Genomic DNA, 26,253 nt, shown 5'->3' on the forward strand with positions numbered 1-26,253 from the left:
CACAACAGTCCCTCCTTGTACCCACTGCTTCACGAATTGTACCCGCATTAAATTCTTGTACCATGAGCTATATAATTTGTACACTTTATCCAACTATTTTTATATCCTATGTAGACATGTGTCATAATACTTAATATTTATTCCTTCTCATGTATAGACGTATGCACTTTAAATTTAATTCTCCGACACATTTATTTCCTCCGTGCACTTTTATTTGTTCACTTTTGACTTTTCGTGTTCTAGCTGAATATTTATTCTCTTCTCATGTATAGACATATGCAGTTCAATTTTAATTCTCCTACATAAATTTATTTCCTCCAAGCATTTTAATTTGTTCACTTTTAACTTTTCACATTCTTTGAGAATTAATAAATCCACGTGGATATATGTCATAGTACTGAATATTTATTCTCTTCTCATGTATACATGTGTGCACTTTTATTTTAATTCTCCGGCACATATTTATTTCCTCCGTGCACTTTTACTTGTTCATTTTGACTTTTCACGTTATTTAAGAATTAATAAATGAAGTGCTCCTTCCGTCCCATATTACTTGGCCACATTACTATACTTGACTTTTCACGTTCTTTAAGAATTAATAAAAATGAAGTACTCCCTTCGTCTATATTAATGTAGACATGTGTCATAATACTTAATATTTAATTTCCTTCTCATGTATAGACGTATGCACTTTAAATTTAATTCTCCGACACATTTATTTCTTCCGTGCACTTTTACTTGTTCACTTTTGATTTTCGTGTTCTAGCTAAATATTTATTCTCTTCTCATGTATAGACATATGCAATTCAATTTTAATTTTCCTACACAAATTTATTTCCTCCGTGCACTTTAATTTGTTCATTTTTGACTTTTTACATTCTTTGAGAATTAATAAATCTCACGTGGATATATGCGATAGTACTGAATATTTATTCTCTTCTCATGTATACACGTGTGCACTTCTATTTTAATTCTCCGATACATATTTATTTCCTCTGTGCACTTTTACTTGTTCATTTTTGACTTTTCACGTTATTTAAGAATTAATAAATAAAGTACTTCTTCCGTCCCATATTACTTGGCCACATTACTATACTTGACTTTTTACGTTCTTTAAGAATTAATAAAAATGAAGTACTCCCTTCGTCCATATTACTTGGCCATATTTCTAAAAATATATGTCTATTTTTCTATTCTATAATTATCTTCTTTTCTATTTCTATTATCCCCGTTTTTCTTCTTTGTCAATACTTTAAACGTGAAGATATGACGAACAATAGCAATGCAAATTTGCACCAAAAGTCATTTTAATGCTCCTACACATAACTTGTTCACTTTTGACTTTTCACGTTCTTTGAAAATTAATAAATCAAGTATATATTTTATCATAATATCTATATTTATTGGTATATAGTCTCAATAACCTCAGAAAATGATTTGAAAATGAATAATTAATATGAAGGGTAAAATAAGAAGAAGATTTTTTTTCCCTTGATATGTTAACATCGACAAGTAAAAGTAAAGGGAGGGAGTGACATTTATCCCCGTTTGCCTTCATTGTCAATACTTTACTTATTTACTCTCCTTTGCAGTCTCTGATTATTGTTTCTTTACATTTATAAAATGTATTCCTTTATATTTGCATTTCAGAATTAAAATTTGGTGATTAATGATATAACATATATCTTTCTAATTTTAATTTTTTTTTTTGTAACAATTAATATAAATAATTATAATATATTTTTTAATTAATTTAATAAAAATATTTTAATTCACTATATACAACAAAATGATTTTTATGTTTGGATCTGAATAGTTACTTAATTGAAATGGATATCAACCTGTCGGTATACATATAAAATATTAAAGAGTTTAAAAGAAAAAATTTAGAATCAAAATATTAATTTTCCCTCATATTCTGACTAATTTTCTTTTACATCAATGAACAACTTTCTTTGTCATGATAATGACAAAAAAGTCTGACTCTTTCCATTTCAAAGACTTTTAATTACAACTAAAGTGATGGTACATAAAATACATTTTGTATATATAATAACAATTAGAATGTTTTTAAAAGTTATTTTCAAAATACAAACCTTAAAGACTGACTAATTAAAATGAATAGACATGTTCGGCTCGTGCATCGCTAGTATAAATTATATATGTGTTGTAAATATGTACTGATATACTCCAATATATTTGCATTCTCAGCAAAAGACTAACTATCTCTATGACTTAAACTATTTTAAGAAATAACTCAAAATGTATTTATTGCATTTTTTTAGGCTACTATTTATTGTTCAACAAATGTGTCATATCTTTGATCAATTTTAATCTAATCAATTTTTTTAAATGTTAATAATTTGATGAAGTTACCATGTTTTTTATTAGTATTTATAACGTATCATTTTATACAACTTTCTTAATCCAAGTTATAAAGTATATAAATTGATATATTTGCCTCCATTTAGGTTTGAAAAGTTATCAAAGTGCAAATTCCGTGTAAAGATATAGCAGTTCGGAAAATAAAAAATTAGAATCGTCGTTTTCTTATTTATATACTCCTTATATATAGTTAAATATATCCTCATTTAGATAAATTAGTTTTTATATACTATCAAGAAACCATATAAAATTGATAATATTTAATTAAGGATAATTTAGTGAAAAGATTTCTTAATTTCTAGGTATGAGTGATTTATTAGAAAATATTTTCAACTAAAACATTTACTAGGTCTTACTTTACATTTAAACATGTCCTACGTCATGTGTTCCTCTCCACATGCTTCTCCCTATTAAACATCCAATATTTTACTTCTTTAGTGATATTCTATGTGCCTACAAATAAAGTAAAAATTATTGAATGACATTTTTTAGTGCTGAAAATGAAGGTAGCGTTATGAATCAAGATTAGATAATCTTTAACATCTCTTGTTTGATTAACCAAAAATCAATCTTTTAAGCCTGAAACATGTAAATAACTAAATTGATTCTTAAGGTTCATTTTATGAATTTAGTTTATGGATTGAATTTCGTCTAAAACTAAGGTTAAAAAACACATTTGACTAGCATACAGTCTTGACACATAAAATAATGAGTGAAAAATCAATAAATATCAAAAGAAATCTATTTCTATCTATAAATAAAAATTGCATGCTCACAAATTCATAAAAATACAAAAATAATTTCCAATTTATGATCTTCGACAAGTTGTAATTATCATACTTTATCATGTGAGTTTATAGAATATCGAATCACTTGCGCCCTTTGGTATTTGCTAATTTTCCTACCAAATTTATTTCCTCATAGATATTCTTTTTAAAAAGACTATCCAATTATATGACGAATAAACTTTAATAATTATGAAAATTTATAAACAAAATATGAATTACCTGCAATTACATTAAATTAATTATGTACCAAAAAAGTGACACAAATTATACTTATTTGATAAAACTTACGCATTATTTTTGTATTTTGAGTTTGGCTAAAAGACGAGCGTCCGACAACTAGTGATAACTATAAGAGGAAAGAAGGGGATAAGCGGTAGCGGTTATCATTTAAAAGTCTCGGGAAGTTAACTTTCTTTGACTTTCAGAAAACGAATTGCGTCAAGCATGAGGGTTAGGCAAATTAGTCAAATGTGAGATTTTATAGTCAGTCTCAACTTAATTTGTGATGCTTCCTTTATATTGATTTCATCGTTAGTCGAACATATAGCAATTAAATGTAACAACCAATAGCTCAACCTATATTATTGATGTCCCAAAAACACTACAGATTTATTACCGAAAATGATATTTCCCCCCTTCTTATAAATAAAGCATGTAACAGATCTTACAAAGGTTATCCCCATCTTCCCCCACCCCGTTCCAAAAAGAAAAAGAATGAAAAAAACAAAAAAGAAACAACAAAACTGTTATTGATTATGGGCTTCTACTCATCCATTCTGTCCTATGACGAATATACTTGTTGAATTATAGGCTTTGATAAGAACATAAAATTTTGTTGCACCTTTATATTCTTATGTTTTCTCACATTTCACTTGAACGTCGAATTGAATTTTGATCACGCCGCGTTTAAACTATTTCTATTCGATTAAAAAATCCAACTCAAAATAATAAAATTGGATGTGTTTCAATTGAAGTGACTATATAAGTGTATATATACCTATTAAAATAAGCTTTAAGAAAATATTGTTAAAGGATGAAAAGAGAAAATTAAACTCCCAAGGTAGGGTAAGATTTGCGTACACTCTATTCTCTCCGCCTCACTCACATGGATTACATCTTATGTTGTTGTTGTTGTAACGTAAAGAGAGAATCAAAAGTGTCTTTCTTTTCTTTCCTTATTGAAGTTGAAGATGGAATAAGATAAGTTGAGAACAAAATCCTTCCAAATTAGTTTGCCCCTAAGTTTGATCTTGCATCAGCTTAATGAGTTAATTCCCTGAATGGTTATTCATGTTTTGCAAATTGCCTCCTAATATCACTTTTGTATCTTTTAGGACTATAAAGTCACCAAATTATCACTATTTTCTTCAAAATATACTAAACACCACATAAGCCTCATTCTGCCAATTGACATGCCATGTCTCATTAAACGCTATTTTTTTTAATGATAAACTTATTCAACTCATCAAACCCATTTAATCCTACCCAATCCATATCTTATACTATCATTATAGACCCGATTAAAAAGAGATTCAAGACGCGTAACCTTTTAGCCTGCATTCCTCAATTGAGCCGAAGTCTAGAATCAAACTGGAAATATACATACTTAACAATCTATTAGGAGGAGTATTAAAGAAAATAAATTGTTAAGTATGGATCATCCAATAGCCTCTTTTTTTTTCTCACTAATCAGTCAAATATATACTGTACCAATAAATTGAAGAGATCTTGATACCTGCTCCCCCTTCATAGCACTTCAAGTGTGGTATCTTGATTGATATTGTCAAGTGTCCTTCGTTATTTATCGTTGATTCGTGTTGTACCCTAATCTTGCAGCTTATTTCATTTTATTTCAGCTTTTTTTAACTGAAACATTTTTAATGAAAATATTTGTTACTAGAGAGAGCATATACATATACATATACCGCTGATTGAGATTTTATGTGCGATATAATTTATGCTAGTTATGCAATGAAAAATAGATTTGATTGACTATTATTATGGTCATACAGCTTCGAGCAGTTAAGTTTGCTTTGGCTTACTCGTTATTAGGGTGAATAGGCACTGGACCTTAATTATTTTATGACACATAAATGAGACTTATGTACAAATATACTAGCTGCTATGAACAAGTTGAATAAGGTTTGCGCCCCCCACCGCCCGCCCTAAACATTTCAAAGATGTATAATTATATCTAATACTCCTCCTCCGAAGCCAAAAAAAAATTACTCCTAATAAATTGTTAAAGTACGGAAATTTTCAGTTTGATTCTGGACCTCGACTCGATTACGAAATGCAGGCTAAAACGTTATGCATCTTGGATCTCATTTTAATCGGGTCTAGAATAGAGGTTAATGTGATAGTGATAGTTGGATGTATTTTGAGGAAAATAGTGATAGCTGAGTGAGCCGAGGGTCTTTCGGAAACACCTTCCCTCCCTTCCAAGGCAGGGGAAGGTCTGCGTACACTTTGCCCTCTCCAGACCTCACATTGTGAGATTTCACTGAGTATGTTGTTTTTTGTTGGGTGACGTTATAGTCTTAAATGATACTTAAGTGATACTAGGAGGTAATTTCCAAAACATGGGAGACCATTTACGGAATTAACTCTCAGCTCAACTTCTTTTGCTTTTCTTGCTCTTGAAGCACTGTGCAGCAGATGTTTAATATACTGCCCCATAGACTATCACCATAGACTATCACTATCTCAATTCAAAATTAATCTTGTTTGAAAATCTTTGCTTTGAAGTGCAGTTGACTCATCTTATTGGTGAAGCTCACATTCATCTTATTGGTGAAGTTCACATTCTTATTTCTTACTACAGTATTTATTTTTGCACTATGTGATACCCCGTCAACTTCCATGTTCAACTATAAACTTGAGAACTCTCTGACCAGTATAATTTAAATAGTGTGGGTCAAGATTAAAGGCTTCGCTTTTTGATCATTAAAAATAGTTGATGACAAAGAAAGCTTTTATCCTTTTCTTGCATGAAAAGTAAGCCGAAATGATGCTGTTACATCATACATGACCTATTTTAATCATCACTACATACATAGTCTATTGCAAATTTCCACAGTAATTTTCAACTATTTTTCCTTCTCTGGCTAATCATAATAGATTATTATTCCTTTTCATTCCTTACTTAATTCTTTTTTAATTTCTCCGTTCCCCCTTTTCATGGTCTGATCTGATAAAAATTCGCATAATCTACTTGTCCAACAGCAATTATAAGTTTATTCATCGTGAATTTCTCAACACTGAATTAAGTATCCTCGAAAGTTTACTTATGAAGGTAAGACAAAGTAATTTCATGAAAAGGAACAGGACACTGCCAATCATTTGTATAAGAATCTCACTTAAACGTAGCTTTATTTTATCAGATTATTTTTAGAAACAAACTTTAGGACCCTTGCTAATATAAGCAGCACAGACAGATACCCTCTCTTGTATGATTCGACAACACTAAAGAAGTAGTGATGTGTTTAGCTACTTTTGTAAAACATCAAGAACAGAATTATTTCCTTTTCAAGTTCCATATCCCTCCTCTTGAATTTTGAATTTAAGCACTTGCAACTGGATCAACCTTCACATCAGCTTCCATGGCCTTCATGGCTTCAAACCTTGGCTCTTTGGCCTGAAACTTGAGTCCGGCATATAACTTCATGTAATCATCAAACATGAACCTCGGATAAACTTGTTTGCTTTCCTCTGCTTCTTTTTCCACCAAAGCTGGTGCTGGATAAATCATTGCATCGTTTCCTGGGTTATAAAATGAAGCTAGTGACATCCTAGTCCCGTCTGTTTGGGCAATCACTCTATGCATCACACTCCTGTATTTCCCATTGGTGATCACCTGATTTTACATTTCATAATTAAATATCCTTTTAGTACTTCTAAGTTATGTTGAAAAAACGCTTAATGAGAAACTTTAGGATCTTGTACCTCAAGTTGGTCGCCTAGGTTAACCACAATAGAGTGGCGCATGGGAGGAACATCGATCCATTGGTCGTCTTTGAGGAGTTGGAGGCCGCTCACTTTGTCGTCTTGAAGAAGAAGTATGATGCCACCAGCATCTGTGTGAGCGCGGAGTCCCTTTATCAAATCGGGCTTGGGGCATGGTGGATAGTTGCTTACCTTGGTTCCAAAGTTGGGACCTTTTGTCCCATAAAAAGCTTTTTTCAGGTAGCCTTTTTCAAGACCAAGGTTTTCACATAGCAAGTCCAGTAATTCCTCAGCCAACTTCTCCAGTCTTTTAGCAAAATCTCTCATGACCTCTCTGCATCATTTACTATAAACTTAAAACTTTGAACTAAGAAACTACTAGTATCTATCTTAATCTGTATAGAATGGATTACCTGTATTCGTCATCAAGATCGGGTACTTGAGAGATGTTAGAAGCAGGAAGATGGCGCAAGAAGAAAGTGCTTTCCCAATCCAAATTAGTAACCTCTGCTTGCACTGCTTCAAGACCCTTGCTGGCCACCAATTCTTTGAACCTCTGTTCCATGCACTTCTTGTAATGTCCCTTTGTCAGTTTCTCTACAGTGTCCATAACTTCATGTGGAATCCCATGGTTCACCAACTGCACCAAAGACATAAACAAACAAAATGTCAATATGCATGATTTCTAAGCTTAAAATTACTACTCCCTCCGATTTTATGTGTCTTAGTTTGACTGTGTATGATATTTAAGAAAGTACAAAAGATTTTTGAATCTTGTGATCTTAAATTAAATATGTGTATAATGTCAAATGTTATTTAGATCTCGTGGTTTTTGTTAGCGGGTTTTAAACATGTCATGCTGCCATGCTGCCATGTATAATGTTGGAATTAAAAGTTACTATACATAGAAAGTGACGTCCGTTTTTAAACAAGCTAAAATAGAAAATAAGACATATAAATTGAAACTGAGGGAGTAGTATGTTTATGCAAACTGTAATTACCTCAAAGAAGCCCCAGTTCTCACATGCATCTTTAATCATTTCCATGGTGTTGGATCTCTCAGAACCATTGAGCTTTTCCAAGTGGATAATTGGGAAGTTCTCCATCTTTCTTGGTAGAATATGTGTTTTTGAGTGTGTTAAATATATAGAATATGTGTGAATACAAAGACTAAGGAGATGAATTAATGCTAAATAAATGTTATGATGGAAAAGTGTGAGTCTTGAAAGGGTATTTATAGGGGAAGAAACATCAAGAAAGTAGGAGATGATTAAAAGACTGTACTGGGGTTTATTTCTTGGTCCTAAAATGCATACATTATTCCAAGTCACACAATGGCCCCACTAAGTCCAAGTCCACCGTACGTGAAATCTGGTCATAGTTACTTCTTGAACCTTCTTACCCACAAGTGGGATTTTAATTTTGAGGTATAAAGACAATTGGAAAATGACCCATTCATGGTGGCTAAAAATGATTTTCCTTGCATCTTGGACGGTATATAATACTCCACTGCTCTGTCCGAAGCGGCTGCTCCAGTGAAAACTTTAATGTCATTGTTTCATGTGTTATTAAAAATTAAGTGGTTCTGTTCGACAAGTATAGTACTATCTGCAGGGAAGTTGCCTCACACTTGAAAGTTTCTAAGGGCTGCAAATCACATTGCAGTCCAACGGCAAGATTTAAACCTCATGGGTTCTCGATTCTGAACTTTTTAAATTACTGGTTCTAAATTAATCATTAGTACATATTCAATGAAATTTCTAGGAGATAGCCAGGGCCTTGGTGGCACTATTGACTGGAGTAGTTTTATCTTGTTAAACAAATTGTAGTGAAAATTATAGGTTCACTTTTAAAAAGTATGTTACTAGTGCAAGACTTCATGACTTCTAGATTTTTCCTGAGTCGATGGAACTATGACAATATTGGGCGATTTCTTCTTGTTGTTCTAATTCTTGATGAATAAAGTTGTAGTATTTGTGTTCGTAAATGGTGAGAGATAATAAGCACCTGACGAAATAGTTGAGCTGAGCAGCTGGACACCATCGTCGTTTAAAAAAAAACCTATCTTTTAGTTCTCTTGTGTCTTGATACATTTATTGAAGTCATTTTCTTTAAGGGCGGCCATGTGATCTTTGGCAATGCATTTGAGATTTAAAACGATGATCTTGAGGTAATTAGGCACTGCAATCACGATCTTTAAGTATATTCTTAAGCCAAATCTAATCCTCTTAACCATCTTTGACTAGGACTTTTGAAATTTCGACATATCATATTTTTTTGATACTTTTGCTATGTCATTCCATTTAATTGTTAATCAACAACTTTACCTAATTAACTAATTGTTGAATTTCATCTAACTAATCTCTAAGTAATAACATCTAAGCTGATGAAACATGCACGCTTGAGCAAATTAACAAGTATATCAAGACACCTATTTTTACAACTATTATTATTATTATTATTATTATTATTATTATTTAAAAGGAGGGCCTTCTTTAGGAGTTGTATATTTTTGTAGTTATTGCCGATCAAGGTCCTTGAGATCCAATAACTTTTTATAATGTTAAAACATCATGATACTTGGGGAGTCATAAACGTAATCATTTTAGTCATGACTTCAATATTGCTCTTCGTCTAGAACATTATCATAGAAATAAAGTAAATAGTAATAGTACGAAGCTTGTTCTTTGGAATTTCCTTTAAGAGGAAAAATAAATTTCAAGTGGTTAGTAGCTAATGTCTATATTTATCAAATCCAGTGCACATGAAAATACGAAAGAGCCACCTTTGGACCACATGCCTAAGGTTTTTTGTCCGCCTTGGTACTAATTAAATAGCAAATCAGTGGATACAAAAGATTTTGAACTTTTTAAAAATTAGGGATCACTTTGAACAAGCGGGTTAAATATGCTAATGGCCTATTCAAAGTTAAAATTTGAGCAATAACTTTGTTTTTTCTTTTCTTTCTATTATGTTTTTCAAAATAAAATTCTTAAGGAGGTTTTAGATGAAAAAAGGTAAAGAAATATTTTGTAACTGTTCAAAGGCCGGGATAGTATGGAAACTTGTTGGAAGAATATCTCTGAAGGTGGTTAGCACTTAGCAAATAGCAGAGGTACAGTGGAAAATATAACGTGCAATAGCTAAAAATAACATACAAGTGTTGTAGCGGGATTGAAATGATTCCCCCACTGTTAACCATAATTTTTGAGTTTGAATGCCGAAAAAGAAAAAAAATTCCAATTGGGAGTTCTTTCCTTTTTGATGGACCTTAAATTTTAATAAAATGGGTTTTACCTCTTTCAATCACTAATTGTATTTGTTAAAATATCACTCCCGGGGAGAGATAGACGGAAAAGGACATTAATTTTCACTCTCCTTTAGTTGTTACTTGTTAGTTTAAGGCCAAACCCATTGTCGAACGTACAACGTGTAAAACCACTTTCTTGAAACACTCAGTGACCTTTGTTCATTTAACACCCTCGGTGGAAGCAGGCATGTAAAAAAGGTTCATTTAGGCGTTTTTCGGCGAGTTAGAAAATTGTGTGACCTACACAAAACAGGCGCGTGAAGAACTTAATTTTACGATTTTTTTTATTTATTTTTTGTCTTCTTCTTCCTTCTCTTTCATTCCAACACTTCCTCCACCATAAACCATCAACTTGCCACCGCAACACCACCACCGGATAAGTTTTTCGGCATAACAGTGATAACAAACCCTTCCACTACAAATTAACAAATTGATACCACCACCGGTTGCAAATTTTTTTTTCACTGTGCAATAAGTTCCTCATCAAACCCCGACTCCAAAAATCATTCAAACAACTTTGATTCTCAACCAAACTCCTGAATACATCATGAACAAGTTCTTAATGCTCTTAAGAACAATATTTAGCGCACCTAATTGATTTAATTATTTTCTCTTTCCGAGCTTCTAAGCTCCTTCCATGGAGGTCACATTTTTTTTCTTTTAAAACACAGGCCTTCTCCACTGCCAATTTTTTCCCGAATGTAGCATATCTCCATTGAAGAAGAAAGCTAAAGCCGCCATTGTTGAAGCTCAAAGCTTCCAATTTGAATTTTCGGGTTGCCTCAAACGGGCTCCATTTTCAGTGGGTGATATCTCAAAAGAACCGGAACGTCGTGAGGAGTTCGAATCCGAAATTTGATTCTATTTGGTTGAGATTTGAGGAACTCGCCATTAACGTAACTTAAAGCTTCAAATTCGAAAAACAAATTTCCGAATTGGAGGACGCAAAAAAACAAAAAAAATAATGAATTGGGGCTATAGATTAGTGCAATTTTGAATTATATACTTTCAAAATGGATCAAAATCTAATGAAAACAAAAAAATAAAAATGGAGCCTTTAGAAGAAAAAAAAATGGTGCGCAGTAGTAGAGGTGTAGAAAGGGGGAAGGAGGGGTGGGGTGGGTGGGGGAGGGTTTAGAAAAGTAGGTAATTTATTTATTTATTTTGGTGAAAAATAATTTTTTCCTTTTCTTTTATCTTGTAATTGATTTTTAAATTATTATTTTACATCCAATTGCCACATGTCCTATTTTAATTAGTCACCCTGCCACGTCATTAGCGAGTGGATGACACTCATTTTGCAATTTTAGTTGATTGCGAAAAAAGTGTCTAAATGAAACATCAGTTGCCTACCTGAGGTGTCTAAATGGAACAAAGGTCAGTTGAGGTATTCAAGTGAAAGAACTGGACGACCACAGGGGGCTGGCGATGGGTTTGGCCTTAGTTTAATTTACTAAAATAGAATTGAAGAACTTACGATGTTACGTATCCTCTTTCTATTAATTATGTATTTCACATTATTTCCTTCAATTTGTGGTGGAAAACAAAGGAGCTGATCTTACTCAACTTTATCATCTTTTATCTGAAGGGCGATAGTGGGTAATTATTTCCACCTTACACCTTAATAAGGATCCCAATTCACAACATGCATGGTTAAATCCATAGTCAGTTGATTTTTACGGCTCAGGTTTTACATTACGGCCTCAATTGGAACATCCTTAAGGTTTTACGGCTTATTGAGACTAAATCGTATAATTAAATCAGGTGACATATTTTAAGTGGTTAATTTATTAATGTAATGAACAATTGAGAACACGCGCAAGAATTTCAAAATTTGAACTGAAAGTGTATGTTACTAAATGAAATTTGCTGACAGATTTGAGGAGCCGTTAATGTATTAAGCCTGAAAATAAACTAGTGTATCACACAATTTTGACTAGCTAGCTGAGGTCGGTGCGGCGCTAAAAGACAGTATTTTGTAAAAAATAAAAGGAACTTTATTACTGTATATGACCAAACTAAAGAGGCAAAAAGACATTAGAAGACAAAAGGAGTAATATTCCTCGACAAGAAAAGGTTCTTTACTTCCCTTTCACTTTTAGTTTTGATTCTTGTAAAAATCTAGTAGCTAAAGTTTTGTTGATTAAAACTTTAAGCTACAGTAAGAGTATCTATCTATAAATTTAAAACATAATCTTCACAGGCACTAAACTTTGTTTTGGTTTATTAAAAGGCTCAGTGGATTGACTATCACATGGCTCTTGTCTCCTCAATGAGATCCAAAGGCAGACACTTCAATCATTGTAACGAAATTACTACTAGTACTGACTTTGTTGCATTACAAGAGGATAAAATTTTCCAAGGCCTAATTAACCATTTAAAAATATAAACTATATATGCCCAGAATTAAGTCTTGAGAGACGTACAACAGATGAAATTCCTGAGGTTCCTAACTTAACTAGCTAATAACACTAACTGTCACAAATGATATTACACATTTGTCATTCAAATTGATCTTCTTCCGAAAATCCTCTACCCTAGAACCAAATGAGTATTCATAGATTACTACGTATACCGGTATACTTAAGAATCTGATCACCTCCTGGTAACAAAATTAATAGGTTAGTTTTGAAATGCATGTATTTCGACATGAAATAGTATATCTGTTATGCAATCTTTCACACTGTTTAGATAATATTTTTAATTAATACGTCTAGTCAAAAAATTTTCGTTCTCCGTAGTTAACAGTGACCTAGGGCCGGCGAAGTTACGGAGTTACGTGTAGGTTCATACGAACCTTGTAGCTTTATATTAGATCCTTAGTACTAAGAAATCTATTAAAAATGTATAAATATTTAATTGCAAACTAAATAACTAAAACGAGCTACATATTCTATGTCAAGTCCAAAACTTATAAACTTCAAATCCTGTTCCACTTTTGTTTTAACACAAAGTAGGAGAACTCCATTTGAGCAGCAGCGAAGCATCTTTATGATACCATTGAAATTTGGATTTGTACATTCAGTTCGAATTGTGGCCTTTTGGCCATTTGAGTTGTCTCTTTTGATAATTTCATGTTTACATTTAAGTTATGACTATATGTTAAAATGTGATTTCTTTCTTTCTTTATTTAGACTAGAGATGTGGAAGAAAGTAATTGGATAGAGGCGAATCACATGCAATGGCCAAAAATTATTTAGTGAAGGAATCGTGTGGCTAACTTAATTCAACTAAAATCATTCGCAAACTTATCTGTATGCATGCATTGCCAAAAATTCCAAGACATGTTTGGATGCCCCCATGTGTATTTGTGCAGTGCCTTTCAAGTTTGGAGTAATATATATATATATAGCCCTATATATATTCCATCTGTTTTTAGGGTTAATGCATGTGCATTGCCCCACGAAACTTTTTTTTTTTTTAAGTTTAATCCATTAAGTGCTTGTTAATTTGCTGCTTCTGATATTAGTGTGTTTAAGTTTTACGTATACGCCGACGGTATAATTAAAAAGATCTACACAATTATAAGATTTATTTATAAGATAATTACAAGTAATTTTTTTGGTAAATATTAAATAGTAACCTAATAGTAAAACTGTAAAAGAATCTTCATATTGTGAATGCTTTTAACTAAAATCATTTATTGATATTTATATTTTGGATCAGTAGGTAAGACTAAGAGAGTGGGAGAATTAGGTTTCATAATTGTTATTTCAAAGAATAGTAGGAAAAAAAAAAGGTTTGTAACAGTGTTTAAATTACAATACTATAAGTTTGATGACGAAGATCAAACATTAGTGGTTAGATTTAATTTATAAAGGTATAATAAGTTAATAACTGGCTCTGTCTTTTGTCACGTAAAAGATGAAAACCATGAGTTTTATGTGGGTTTCATATTGCTTTAGTGGTTTTACATGTTTATTACTTCTTTGAAAAGAAAAGTAGCTCTTTATTTTGTCACAAACAATATGAGAAGCGCTGAGTTTTGTTGGTTTATATTGCTTTAGTGGTCTTACATGCTTATTATTTACTTGAAAAATACACTTACCTTTTCCAGGCAACACAATTCCATATCATGCAATGGAAAGTACATTAATTCTCCTCGAAAAAAAAAAATACAAAATCCCAAAATCACAATTCTTCAACATATAAACACACGAGTTAAGTTTATACACGGGTCAACACAAGAAAACGAGTTTTATGTTGGTTTCATGTTGCTTTGGTAGTTTTACATGCTTATTATTTCTTTGAAAAGAGAAGTAGCTCTTTATTTTGTCACGTACAATATGAGAACCACTGAGTTTTGTTGGTCATATTGCTTTAGTGGCCTTACATATTATTTCTTTGAAAAAATATACTTACCTTCTCCAGGCAACACAATTCCATAGCAATGGAAAGTACATTCTACTCGAAAAAACAAAATTCAAAATCACAATTCGTCAACATATAAACAGACGAGTTAAGTTATATACACGGGTCAATACAAGAATATTTTACACCATCTGAGTCACATTACTAGTTGACCAGAGGCGGATGCAGTCTCATAGCATCATATTCATCTAAACTCAGTATGTTTCATGCAGAGTAAAATTTTATGTCTAAAAATTCACTAAAATTATACACCCTCTGTTCTAATTTGTTTGACACTTTTCGCTTTTCGAGAGTCAAACTTCTTAATTTTGACCGTGTGTTTGAACATAAAATCTTTAAATTTTTTGAAATAAAATTTACATATTTGGAAACTACGTAAAAAGTACTATAAGTCACCATATTTAAAAAACTTATGTAAAAATTACAGTCAAAGAACAGCTCGTTTGACTCTCAAAAAGCGAAAAGTGTCAAACAAATTAGGACGGAGGGAGTAATAAATAGTAGGTTTGAACCCATAATGTTAAAAATATAATAGGTTCAATACTAAAAAAATTAAAGGTTAAACCCATAAAATTTAAATTCTATCTCCGCACCACCCTGTTGTAGCAGGTAATTTGTCTCTATATTAGCATTCTTACCTGCTATATGTGTCACACATGTCACACATGTCACTACTAGAAAAAGAAGTTTTTCCCAACGACATTCAGAGGAAAATTTGTGCTATAAACATGATTTTCCTACCTCATTCCCACTGAATAATCTCACTGGGAAAACACATGGTGCGAAACAGGTACCCATTGAAACACTGAGAAACTTTCTAATTTTTTCATGTGAAAACTCAACTATTTTGATTTTTCCCACCGACATTCAATGGGAAATAGCCATTGAAAAAATTTCAGTGGGAAACAATGGGAAAATAGTTATTTTTTAGTAGTGTGCGCTTAGGCCAAGATCAGTGAAATAATAAAGAGTTTAACTAATATGGCTTGCTTACGGTGAGTATATTTTTTATTCACTAGCAGGTAATCTTAATTTTTAAGATTTCAAATTTTACTTTTATGAAAGATCGCCCATAGATATATTTTGATGACTTATAATATAAAAAGATATTTATACTGTTAGTGTATATAAATTAAACTCATAAATAAAATTTGACAGACCTTTATGATTGGCACATATTTGCACTGTGCAAAAAAAATATCTCTACTATTCTCTCCATCATCATCGTTAAATGACTACATTTTGGGGGTTTAAAATTTGCCATAGCTACAGTTTCAATATTTACATTATGTAGCTACAGTAGACGCGCGCTACAGTAGATTGTATTCAAAATTCGAATTGTATTCAAAATTTGGTTGTGTCAGATTTTGATGTATTCAAATTAAGCTACATTAAACAGTGTATTCACTTTATTATATTTAAAATTAGTTGTATACAAAAAAATATCCTTCAAAATACAAAAAACAAAAAACACCCCAAACACATTTTTGCACTAAAAATTAATGAATACACTCAAATACGAAATACAAGAAATAAAATACACCCTAAAACAACCGCATCGTATGCTAAAAAAATTAATGAATACAACGCATCGTATGCTAAAAAATTAATGAATACAACGCATTGTATGCTAAAAAATTAATGAATACAACTTTGCATTGTATGCTAAAAAATTAATGAATACACTCATAAAAGAAACTATTTTCCAAATTCGGCGTCGAAAAACGACCGGATGCGGTATTACCGGTGGTGAGAAAACATCGACCATGCAAAACACCGACCATGCTTGCGAAAACGACAAAACAACCGAAAAAATTTAAAAAATCACCGCCATTTTTGCTCCCATCACCGCCAAGTAGATTTGAGCCACAACAACGCCATTACACTCGGATTTGAGAAATACTCGAGAGATCCGAACTTAATTTCTATGAAGAATATGAGCAACAAGACAAAGAAGACGAAGAAGAAGTAGGGAACGAAGAGTCCTGTACATACAGTGGGGAGAGAAGAGAAGAGAGAGAGAGAAGGGTCAAAAACTCTACTAAAAACTCTTCTGGATTTTGCAAAGGTAATCAGAGAGGAGAAAGAGAGGAAAACGTGTGGGGGCAAAGGGAAATACATGTTATTTTAAAGAAAGCCAACTAAGAATTGTCCTTTCAATCCAATACTTTTAGAGAGAGACGCTGAGAACTAAGCAGATGGATAATGAGGGAGGGAGGGCGGGAGTGTCTCATCAAATTAGAATTGAGGGAGGAGAGAGAGGGTTTGGGGGGAGGGGGGGGGATTGAGGGAAAAATATTGATACAATGCAATAAGAGGAGAATAGTTACATTGTGTAATTGATATACAAAATTTAGTTATGAGATGTAATTAAAATAAAATATAGCTACTAAATATAATTACCTACTAGTGTTTGCCACACCATGTAGATTTCCCTTGAAAAAACCTTAATGAAAAGCAATAGAATTTAGGCACTTTCCTAATCTGTACAAGGAATGAATCATGCACTACTCTATATTTCTTTTACGTCACCATGCAAATTAAACATTGATAATGACCTCAATTTGGTTTACGCTCACAACTTTTCCTTTCACTTTTGGTTACAGAATATGCTTCACGATGCTCTAAACAGAATATGATTCACGATGCTCTATGATCTTGGTCAAACGGGTCTTTAACTTGTATGAATCTCCTGAAATTCATGTAACACATGATAAACATGATGAGGAATGAATATTAGATTAGATAATTCAGATCAGAATTGTCATATACTGAAATCTTACACACAATACTTTTGATTTTTAATTAATCAGCTGAAATTATCTTTTGGCCTATAGCTAGGTCTTTGGAGTGATCATTTTTAATACCTAGAGCTAAAACTAGGAATACATTAATTAGTTCAAACAAAACTGCAATTATTTTTACTAGGATAATTATGTAATTTTAATATAGGCAAAGTATTGAATAGACAATGATGTTCGGCATAAAATGCATATATTTAGCTATTAGTTGTCTCACATTTTAATACTTTTAATTGTCATTTGAGTACTATTATATTGATTTGTGTGTAATATTGTATTGTTATTTTATAGGAATAAAACGGTGTGAAGACGAAGAAATTTAGACCAAAATTAGATGCAAAGTGTTGAAATTGAGAACAAAATAAATAAAGAAACAAGCAGTTGAATGGAGGGATTACAATAATTTAATCATTGAATATATACAAGGATTGGTGGAATAAAGAAATGAAAAGAGCACGAGAATTGAAAAGGAAGAATTGAAAAGGAAGAGAACAACAGAGCACGGTGAAGGGTAAAAGAAACAATGGGAATCACACCTGGCAGCCACCGACCGAAGCAAAAAATTGAGATTGCGGCTTGTGACCAGTGTGCGTTGCACTGTTGACGCGAAGAAAACAGTCTCTAAATCCTTTTCTGATTGGTCCCACGTTGCACCAGCAACGCGAGTGTGACGCGAGCCCGCTAATTTTTTCAATCCGAGTTGGATTTGGTTCTTAAAAGTCCAGGTTTTTTGGTACCCTATAAATACATATCCTACACGGTTGTGACATAACTTTTGACCGAGATTCATAGAGTTAGTTAATCAATTATCAGTAGCTAGTTGGCATTGTAACCATTTTAAATTAGTTCGTTGACTGGTCAAAGTAGTTAGAGTCAAGGTAGCTATTTTCCAAATCAAAGTCTATAAGTAGAATTAGCTTCTCATTTCCTTGTAACCGACTTTCAGATATTTTCTTCATTCTAATGGAAGTACATTTTGCTCTCTCGGTTGCCATTGATCCACACAACATGGTATCAAAGCTTTGGTAAATTGCTCGTTTATTCCTCAATTTCAATCACAAATTCACCGTGCTTTCATTGCAAACTAGTTTATCGAGAAACTGATGATTTTTTTCTTAGTTTTTTTTTCTTTCGTGTTTTCTCTGTACAATTCTCACAATTTGTGTGTTTGAGTGTGAGATTTAGGGCAATATATTTGTTCTCCAACTTCGAGTGTTAATCGGTCCAATGCAGCTTGATTTCTAAGCATTTTTTGATCAATTTCAATGGCGATTGATGGAGTTCGTGTTGAAAGTTCTGGGAATTCGACTGGTGGAGCAACCAATGGCGGTGCGATTGTTGTAGATCGCAAACATCCACTCTTCCTCCAATCCTGTGATACACCAGGTAGTTCTATAGTTGCTATACAACTAACTGGTTCCGATAACTATGCCTCTTGGAGTAGATACATGAGTATTGGATTGCTTGGTAAAGGTAAACTAGGATTTATTGATGGAAAATGCCATAAGAATAGCTTTGACTCATCTTTGCATGATCTATGAGAGAAGTGTAATGCTGTAGTAGTGTCATGGATCTTAGTTTCTGTTAGCAAATAGTTACTGAGTGGTATTTTGTATGCTAGTAGTGCTCAAAAGGTATGGGAAGATCTTAGGGATAGGTTTGATAAGGTGGATGGATCTAGGATCTTCTACTTACATAAGGAAATAGCAACCTTGTCACAAGGCACAATGTCAGTATCTAACTACTTCTCTAGAATGAAGGAGCTATGGGAGGAATTTGACTCACTTATGCCTTGTCCTGGTTGTGGATGTGCTGAATCTAAAGCCTATACTGCTCATTTTGAGACTTAGAGATTTATGTAGTTTCTCATGGGCTTAAATAAGTCCTACAATCAAGTTAGGAGCACTATCATGATGATGGACCCTAAGCCTACAACAAAGCTTATTCTCTAGTTATTTCTGCAAAGTGTCAAAGAATTCTAGGAAATGTGAACATTATTTCTGGTAGCAATTCTGGTGCTGAATTGCAAGATGGGATGTCACTGTACAAAGAATTGTAATGGTACTATGTATCGTGGTAGCAGCAGCAGGGAAGGCAATGATATGCATGTCTACAAAGGCAATAAGGGAAGCTTTTCCAGTCAGTTTAGTATGATAAGCGCAGGCCAAGCCTTCTTTAGTGGAGGTAATAGTAGTGGTTATGGAAGATGCTCATCAAGTTCTTCAGGTCAAGGACAAGGTTCCAGATCCAAAAATAACTGGCAAACTCTATTTTGTGGCTATTGCAATTTCAAAGGACATATAAGGGAGACCTGTTACAAGCTGCATGGATATCCTGTTGACTTCAAGGGTAAGAGAAGAACTAATGGTGGTCATACAACTGTTAACTATACAGGCAGTGTGTTCAATGTAGGCTATGATGGAGATCAGTCTAGCTATCAATCTAGCTCAGCAAGCAAGTGCATGTTCCATCTCAATCTGGACATTTCACTCAAGAGCAAAGATTTGCAGATTCTTCAACTACTTGGGAAGGCAAATAGAAATGATAATGTGTCCAGTACCAGTGGAGCTAGCAACAGTGTGAGCACTATCTTAGGTATTGCCCTTAACTCTAATCACACTGATAGAGATAAGTGGATAATAGACTCTGGTGCTACCAAACATATGGTAAGTAAGCTGCATTTGTTAACATCTGCAAGAGCCTTAAATGAAGCAAAAAGCTTAGTACATTTGCCTACAGGAGAATTGGCTAAAGTCAGTCATATAGGAACTTCACAGGTGTTTTAGGGTTGCAAAATCTGTGATGTTCTTCATATACCAGAGTTTAAGTATAATCTTCTTCAGTAGCCAAACTCACCAAAGAACTGTGTTGCTGTGCATTGTTCTACCCTGATTTCTGTTTATTTTAGGACCTCTTCAATGGGAGAATGAGGGGGATTGGAAGACTTGAGGGTGAACTATATGTGCTGAATGTTGCCCGTCCTGTGAAGTCTCAAGGTCCTCAACTAAATGCTCCTCAAATAAATGCTAATGCTGCTAATGTTAACAAGTCTGTGGAAAAGTCTTTCAATACAGATTGCTTAAACTCTAGAACAAATTTGTCCTTATGGCATCAAATATTAGGACATGTCCCTATTAGTACTTTCAAGAAGTTGAGTTGCTTCAAGAATGTAAAAGACTCTCATATGTCTGAACACTGTAACATCTGTCCATTGGCTAAGCAATTAAGACTTTCTTTCCCATTAAGTACTACTTCTACTACTGTATGTTTTGATATTGTGCATGGAGATATATGGGGCCCATACAGAGTACCTACAAATGATGGCAAAAGGTATTTTCTGACCCTAGTTGATGATTTTTCGAGGTATACTTAGATTTTCTTGTAAATTCAAAGAGTGAAGTAGTAGTAAGTCCTCAGATACTTTCTCATTATGGTTCAGAATGTGTTTAAGACTTGCATTAAAATTTTAAGAACAGACAATGGGTGTGAATTTCTTAATTCTCAGGTCACAGAGTTATCACAATCACTAGGTGTGATTCATCAAAGTTCATGTGTTTATACACCACAAGAAATGGTGTAGTAGAAAGAAAACACATAACCATATTGGAAACTGCTAGGTCCCTAACCCTCTGTTTGGATGGTTGTTTCCCGTGGTTCATTAATGGACAGTATGGTATGGTACAGTATGGTGTTGTATTGTATTGTACTGTATTAATAAACACAATGTTTGGATAGACTGTATCGTTTGTTGTAGTTTAATAACATTTGTATTGTTTGGTTTGACTATATGGTACTGTATAATAACTTATAAGTTTACTAAAATACCCTTAACTTTTAATTAGAAATTAGTTTATACTCCCTCCGTTTCAATTTATATGAACCAATTTGACTGGGCACGACATTTAAGAAAGAGGGAAGACTTTTGAAACTTGTGGTTCAAAATAAGCCTTGAAAATTTGTGTGGCTGTAAATCATTCATAAAGTGAATTTGTTTCCAAATTAGGAAAGAGGTCATTCATTTTGGCACGGACTAAAAAGGAAATAGGTTCAAACAAATTGAAACGGAGGGAGTATATATTAATAAAACTCAGGTAAAGAATAAAATAAGAACTTTAAAAAATAAGTAGGTAGTGAGTGGGGTTGGTGGAGGGGTGGGCGGTGTGAGGTGGGTGGTTATGGGATGAGGGTGGGGGTAGTGGCTGGTAGGGTGGGGGTGGCGGTTGGGTGGTGGTGAGGGGTAGTGGGTGGTGTGAGGTGGGTGGTTGTAGGATAAGAGTGGGCGTGGGCTGGGGTGGGGGTGAGTGGTAGGGTGGTGGTGAGGTAGGGGTGAGTGGTAGGGTGAGGGTGGGGGTGAGTGGTAGGGTGGGCGTAGGGGTGGGGTGGATGGTGAAGGGTGGAGCAGGGGTGGGGTGGGGGTGAGTGGTAGCGTGGGGGTGGGGTGGGGTATAATGGAAAAATAAAATACGTAACCACGGAAAAACCACCAAATCTATGGTTACAAAAATTGGGACTTTTCATGGTTATATAGCCATAGGATGAACCACGGGTTTACAACACCATACTACATAATTTTAAGAACAATGGAAACAAACATGGCTTCATACAAAACCATACATTAATGAACCACGGGAAACCACCATCCAAACAGGGGGTAAGATTTCAGTCTAATGTTCCCCTAAAATTTTGGGGTGAGTGTGTACTCACAAGTGTTTATCTGATTAATAGAGTTCCATCTACAGTGGTGCAAGGTCATACTCCCTTCTTCAAGTTATATCATACAACTCCTAGTCTAGATCATCTCAAAGTATTTGGATGTCTAGCCTATGCAACTCAGGTTAGGAAAACTGATAAATTTGCTTCTAGAGCTATACCTGCTATTTTCTTGGGCTATTCTTCAACTCAGAAGGGCTATAAGCTCTTTCACTTACATGGCAAACTATTCTTTGTAAGTAGGGATATAGTATTCAAGGAAGATGTCTTTCCTTGCAAACAAACTCCTACTCCTACTACATTATTCCCCGTTCTTTAGTTCACAGATGATAGTCTTGTAATCCACAAGTCATCACTCTTTTTGTGACTAATAACCAAGCTACTCAAAGTACCATCCAAAACAACATCAATTTATCCTCAGATCACATGTCTCCATCACCTAGTTCAACTACAGTTCCTGATCCTGCAATATCTGTATCTCATTCTAAAGGAATGCAAACCACTATGCCACTTAGAATATCTGAAAGACAGATTAAACCACCTTTATGGATGAATGATTATGTCACTAAAACCAAACACACTTCCTGTACTCATCCTATGTCTAATCATGTCTCATATACTCACTTGTCTAAGTCCTATATCACTGCTCTAAATACATACTCCTCCATACCTGAACCTAAAACCTTTGCTGAAGCTGTATTAGACAAGAAGTGGATAGATGCTATGCAACTTGAAATTGCAGCTCTTGAGGAAAACAACACATGGTCCATAGTTGATCTACCTCCTGGAAAACATCCAATTGGTTGTAAATGGGTGTTTAGAGTTAAGTATCTGGCCTCTGGTGTTGTTGAGAAATATAAGGCCAGGATTGTGGCAAAGGGATTTAATCAACAAGAGGGACTAGACTATTCAGAAACATTCTCCCCTGTGGCCAAGATGGCCACAGTGAGATCAGTATTGGCTGTTACTGCTGCTAAATCCTGGTCCATTTTTCAAATGGATGTACACAATGCATTTCTCCAGGGTGATCTAGTTGAAGATGTGTATATGGTTATTCCTCAAGGATTCTGTAAACAACATGACACTAGCAAAGTTTGTAAACTTCACAAATCAGTCTATGGGCTAAAACAAGCCCCTAAGCAGTGGAATCTCAAGTTAACTGAGGCAGTAGTTGATCTTGGCTTCTTGCAAAGTCATTATGACTACTCTTTGTTCACCAAAAGAGAGTCTAATGAGTTAGTAGTAGTGTTAATATATGTTGATGACCTATTGGTGACTGGCAGTAATGACACACTTATTCTCAAAACTAGAAATGACCTTAAGATGAAGTTCAAAATGAAAGATCTAGGGGAGCTCAAGTTTTTTCTAGGCATTGAATTTGCCAGGACCAAGAAGGGGATTGTGATGAATTAGCGCAAGTATGCCTTGGAACTCATATCAGAGTTGGGATTAGGAGGCAGTAAACCTGCTTGCTTACCTCTGGATGCTAATCAGGGGCTAACCTCTATAGAGTTTGATAAGGCTATTAATGATCCTGACAAAGATGACAATTACAAGCCTTTGACTGATATCAACAAATACCAAAGGATTGTGGAGAGGTTACTATATCTAACAATGACTAGGGTGGACATTTCCTTTGCAGTACAAGTTTTCTCACAGTTTATGCATGCTCTAAAAGTATCACACATGGAGGCTGCTCTAAGGGTGGTGAGATACATTAAGTGTTCTCCAGGACTAGGCCTGTTCATGCCATCACAAAGCAACCATTTGCTTACTACTTATTGTGATTCAGATTGGGGAACATGTCCTCAAACCAGAAGGTCTGTAACTGGATGCTTGGTGAAATTTGGAGATGCTCTAGTCTCTTGGAAGACAAAGAAACAAAATACTATGGCTAGAAGCTCCGCTGAGGTAGAATTTAGAAGTATGGCATCAACTGTGGCTGAGGTAACATGGCTCATTGGTGTCTACAAAGAGCTTGGTGTTGAGATTAAGCAGCCAGTGATCACACATTGTGATAGTGGATTGCTGCCAATCCCATTTTTCATGAAAGGACAAAGCATTTTGATATAGATTGTTATTTTGTAAGAGAGAAGCTAGTTCAAGGGATGATCAAGACTTGTCATATTCCAACAACTGAGCAGCAACCTGATCTGCTGACTAAGAGCCTGTGCAGAATTCAACATGAATACTTAGTGTCCAAGCTTGGGTTGAAAGATAGTTTCATACCACCAGATCCTTCCAACCATAAGCTTGAGGAGGGGTGTTGAGATTAATAGAGTTGGTTAATCAATTATGAGTAGCTTAGTTGGCATTGTAACCATTTTAAATTAGTTAGTTGACTGGTCAAAGTAGTTAGAGTCAAGGTAGTTATTTTCCTAGTTAAAGTCTATAAGTAGAATTAGCTTCTCATTTCCTTGTAATCGACTTTAAGATATTTTCTTCATTCTAATGGAAGTACAGTTTGCTCTCTATCTTGGTTGCCATTGATCCACACAACATGAGAGATAACTTGGAGCTGCCGTGGAGGCCGGAGTTACAGGGTTTTACCTTATCTTCTCTGTAATACTCGTTTTTACGTTTTTATTAGGATGGTTTGTTGTTTTTCCTCCATGTCTATGTGGAGCTAAACTCTTTAGTTCTAGGATTTTGACTCAAACATGAAAGTTGACGTTTGATTATTGTTTGTATCTATTGATTTTCCATCTTTGGGTTATTTGTTTATTCTTGATCTTAATTGTTTGATTATTTGACGAGATAGTTGAGAATTATATGTGGCGTGTGAATTGAACTAGGGATAGGAAATTTGCATGCGTAATAATAATAAATAGAGCTTGTTCGATTAATCGTTTCGCTAATGTGGATAGGAATATACCCTTTAGCCTTTCTTAGTTGAACACGGAAAAGTAAATGCGTTCTTGTTACCTCTGACGACCATAGGGATATAGGCATTATAGTAGCATCTACAGGCTTGTGAGCAACTCGGAAGATACTCATAAAGTTATAATTAACCCGTCAACTAGTAACCCATAGGTAGAATGATTTGAAGACTCAACTGAATTGTTAGTGGTCATAGCCCTAGATCTATCTCTTCTCCGATAAAAATCTGCTCTTTCTTGGTTGAAGTTCATTATTTGTTTTATTTTACTTTTAGTTAGTTAATAATTATATTTTGAGATTTTACTTCTTGTGTAGATAGTTAGTGTCGTTTAATTTAGTAAATAGTTAATCATAAGTCCCTGTGGGTACGATATCTAGACTTTAAATCCTATATTACTTGTACGACCACGTATACTTGCGTGTGCGTTTGGGAGCAACAAGTTTTTGGCGCCGTTGCCGAGGACTTAGAAATTAATTGTTTATCTAGATTAGACTTTTCTTTTGTCTATTCAAGTTTTTTTTTTTTTTTTTTTAATATTCTGGTATTCTTCTTGACATGGCATCTTGGAGCGAAAATTTATCGAATGTTGAGTATTCATGTTTAAATGATTTTTGTGAACTTTGTGGAGGACCCCACTTATGAGGAAATTGTTTTAAAATTTGGATCATACGGGATGTGTTGTGTGACCCTTCTAAATTCTATGATTGGAACTTTTGTAAATGGTGTGATGGTCGATGGAATGAGTGTCCCTATGATTGTTGGTCTCTCAAGTGATTTTCACAAAGTGGATGTTGTAAGTGATACTTGGCTATTGTTTCGAGCTCACCGATTATAGGTATGAGAGGATTATCTTGATGAAATTACAGGTGACATGGCATACTTCATAGAAGAAAGAACAACGCTCGGACAAGAGATAGACCAATTTGGCTCATATATTCATGACCTACAGACTCAATTAAATAAAAAGGTTGAGGCGTCTGTGTAACGACCCGTTTGGTCGTTCAGCACTTTTGGACTCTTTTTCGTTAAAATACCCTTTCCGTAGCCTTAAATGGTATTCTT

General features: G+C 34.1%; 2 protein-coding genes across 2 annotated transcripts in view; both read right to left on the reverse strand.

Annotated features, from left to right (window-relative positions):
• The window catches only part of LOC132038635 (uncharacterized), a 38,189-nt gene that overhangs the window by 6,293 nt on the left and 5,643 nt on the right, over positions 1–26,253 (reverse strand). The window lies entirely within an intron of this gene.
• On the reverse strand, positions 6,529–8,361 carry LOC132036972 (1-aminocyclopropane-1-carboxylate oxidase 1-like). The gene is made up of 4 exons (XM_059427395.1): positions 8,120–8,361; positions 7,532–7,758; positions 7,119–7,452; positions 6,529–7,029 (listed from the first exon to the last, which is right to left on the reverse strand). Exons 1-4 carry the CDS (start codon positions 8,222–8,224, stop codon positions 6,736–6,738), a joined length of 960 nt encoding a protein of 319 aa, XP_059283378.1. The 5' UTR covers positions 8,225–8,361; the 3' UTR covers positions 6,529–6,735.

Source organism: Lycium ferocissimum, chromosome 11 (genome assembly GCF_029784015.1).
Source record: "Lycium ferocissimum isolate CSIRO_LF1 chromosome 11, AGI_CSIRO_Lferr_CH_V1, whole genome shotgun sequence".
NCBI lineage: Eukaryota > Viridiplantae > Streptophyta > Magnoliopsida > Solanales > Solanaceae > Lycium > Lycium ferocissimum.